The 2,667-nt window shown below is 44.2% G+C and overlaps 1 protein-coding gene across 1 annotated transcript in view; it reads right to left on the reverse strand.

Annotated features, from left to right (window-relative positions):
• LOC105998347 (POTE ankyrin domain family member C-like) overlaps positions 1-1,813 on the reverse strand; it is a 128,709-nt gene extending 126,896 nt beyond the window's left edge. The window contains exon 1 of the mRNA XM_013033031.1: positions 1,569-1,813. Coding sequence (XP_012888485.1) covers positions 1,569-1,813 — 245 coding nt within the window. The remainder of the gene's footprint in view (positions 1-1,568) is intronic.
• Positions 1,814-2,667: the final 854 nt, after the last annotated feature.

Raw genomic sequence — 2,667 nt, forward strand, 5'->3', positions numbered from 1 at the left:
AGCGCCACTTCTGGTTTTCTGTGGTTTATTGGAGATAAGAGTCTCCCAGACTTTCCTGCCCAGGCTGGCTTTGAACCATGATCCTCAGATCTCAGCCTCCTGAGTAGCTAGGATTATATGTGTGAGCCACTGGCACCTGGCCTGGGTGTGGTTATTAAGTGTGTTATTCATCTGCCAGTGGAAGGAATGGGAGTGGGAGGGAAGCCAAAAGAAATACTTTCTTTTGAGGACAGTTATAAGAAGTTCTTTCACAACATAAAATTGTATAAATTGACTTTTCTTTTTGCTCCACTACTTATTTTGTATTACTTAAAATATTTATCTTTCTTTAGGGAGTTATTTTCAATCATAAAAATCTAGTCATTTTCTCCAGTTAAGTCATTTCATTCATGAATAAATCTCCCTTTCCTAAAAATACTATGACAGTAGTATAGATTTTCTATTGTTTTCTGCTTTGATCTCTTTTGGGCTATGGCGAATTGATTCCTATGTAAAAACTAGTCACATATTTTGATACTTCAAAAGGTGAATGTAAATTTATTCAAACATTTTTTTGGTTCATGTAAAATTAATAAGCACATAAAGAGCTCACATTTGGCAATTATTGAATCTTCCTACTCAAAAACATGGAGCCTTGCTGGGTGCAAGTGGCTCATACCTGTAATCCTAGGTACTCAGAAGGCTGAAATCTGAAGCTTGCAGTTGCAAGCCAGCACAGGTAGAAAAGTGTGAGAGTCTTATCTCCAATTAACCACCAAAAAGCTGAAAGAAGTGGAGCTGTGATTCAACTGGTAGAGCCCCAGTCTTGAGAAGATAAAGCTAACGACTGGGCCCTGAGTGTAAGCCTAGAACCAGCACACACACACACACACACACACACCAACAACAACAATGATATAAATACATAAAACCTTGGAGCCAGGGACTAGACACAAGACTTTGAGCGTTAGTAGGTACCATTTAAACAGGGTCCATTGAGTAACAATTAGCATTTGGGCCACTATCAACATCCTACCTGACAGTCTCAGGGCCCAGGACCACCCCAGACACAACAATGGCTAGTGGCAGAGGCTGATCAGGTACCCACTGCTCTCAGTGCAAGAGGAAGCGCCATCGTTCTATCTCAAAGTTTCTTTCTTAGCCCCCTCCAAACAGTAGAGGACACATAGACATGGATATACACTGTTGTAAAAATGCTGATGAATATTATTTGAAGAATTTTTAGGTGTGAAGTGGATGCATTAGGATTCATATTTCATTTACTTTTCTATTATGGTTAAAAACCATTAAAATGCATACATAAAACTAAACTCTTACTTGTACTTAACTGTGTTAGTTAAGACAGTTTTAAGTCATTGAAAGACGGTGATTGTAAGGATGGGAAAACTAGGAAAGCTTTGATCTTGTTCTGCTGTTCAGAAAGATAGTCTGGGTGCTAGACCCTCACATAGCTGTGCAAGTGTGTGCTAAAGAGCCTGCAGTGGGAAGTCAACCCACCCCTGTATTCTTCCTCCCACTAACCACCACCCACTCCCCCAGCTCGTACCCTCCTTAGCAGGCCCTATTACCTGTTCTTCTTGTCTCTGTTATCCACATGGATTTTCCCACTATCAAGGATAGATACCAATTTCTCTACTTTCCCTGTGCTTGCAGCCTTGTGCAGCTTTTCCTTAGGTTTGTATTTGGCATAGAAATTTCGCCAATAGTGGCTATCAATATTTTCATTCCCAGATTGCAGGGAGGTACTCTTATTGCCATCGCAGAAGCCCAAAGGTGTCCTCTCCTTAATCCCAAAGCCAAATATTTTCTTCATGGCTGAAGCTACGAATCTTAGAGATCCCTTCCTTCCCTGGAGGCCTTTCACTTCCCTTGAAACCCAACACAAGCATTTCTAAGTTAGCCAACTTCATCTCACACACAACATCCTAACAGCGATGCTCTGTGGTATTGAAACTATCAACGGTAGTTGACAGAACATTCGTGCGCAAGCAACGCTGATCAACACGCGCGCACCTGGGAGTCAAAGGAGCTCGCTGAGCAGGGCGCTGGGCCAGTGGTTGCACGCCTGCAATCCTAGCTAATCAGGAGGCTAAGATGGGAAGATCCTGCTTTAAAGGCTGTCCAAAGGGATGGGGAAGAAGAATTCACAAGCCTCCGGTCTCCAGTTAACCCGTTAGCAAGCATGACATTAAGGTCAAGTGGAAGAGCTTGGATATGCAAGCAAGCCAAGAAAGAGCATGAAGCTCTGAGTCCAACCCAAGGTCCCCACCTCCATCCCCACCCCCACACACAACACAGATAAAAAAAAAGCCGACGTGGAGATAAAGCTTGCATTCCGTATCTCACCCTGACAGCCAGAACTATTTATAAATGCAAAATAAAGCCTGTGATATTCCAATTGTTTAAAAAAAAAAGTCTAAGTCCGGGTTCTGGTCACAAAGAGGAGCCAAGCAGATGCAAGTCGAGCCTCATGTAGCCAGCAGTGTAGGACAGGGGACTTGGCTTGGCCCCAGTGCAAGCGGGAGGAGCCTGGCTGCTTGGGGCGAGCGATGGGCTCGGTTCCCTGGTTCCCCTTCTAGAGGAGCAGGCTACCCGGAGGGGGCGGGGCGTGCAGAAAACGCATTGACCAGAGAAGGGTTTGGAGCCTGCACTGAGCCATGGGCGCAG

This window comes from Dipodomys ordii, unplaced genomic scaffold (genome assembly GCF_000151885.1).
Source record: "Dipodomys ordii isolate 6190 unplaced genomic scaffold, Dord_2.0 Scaffold162, whole genome shotgun sequence".
Lineage (NCBI taxonomy): Eukaryota > Metazoa > Chordata > Mammalia > Rodentia > Heteromyidae > Dipodomys > Dipodomys ordii.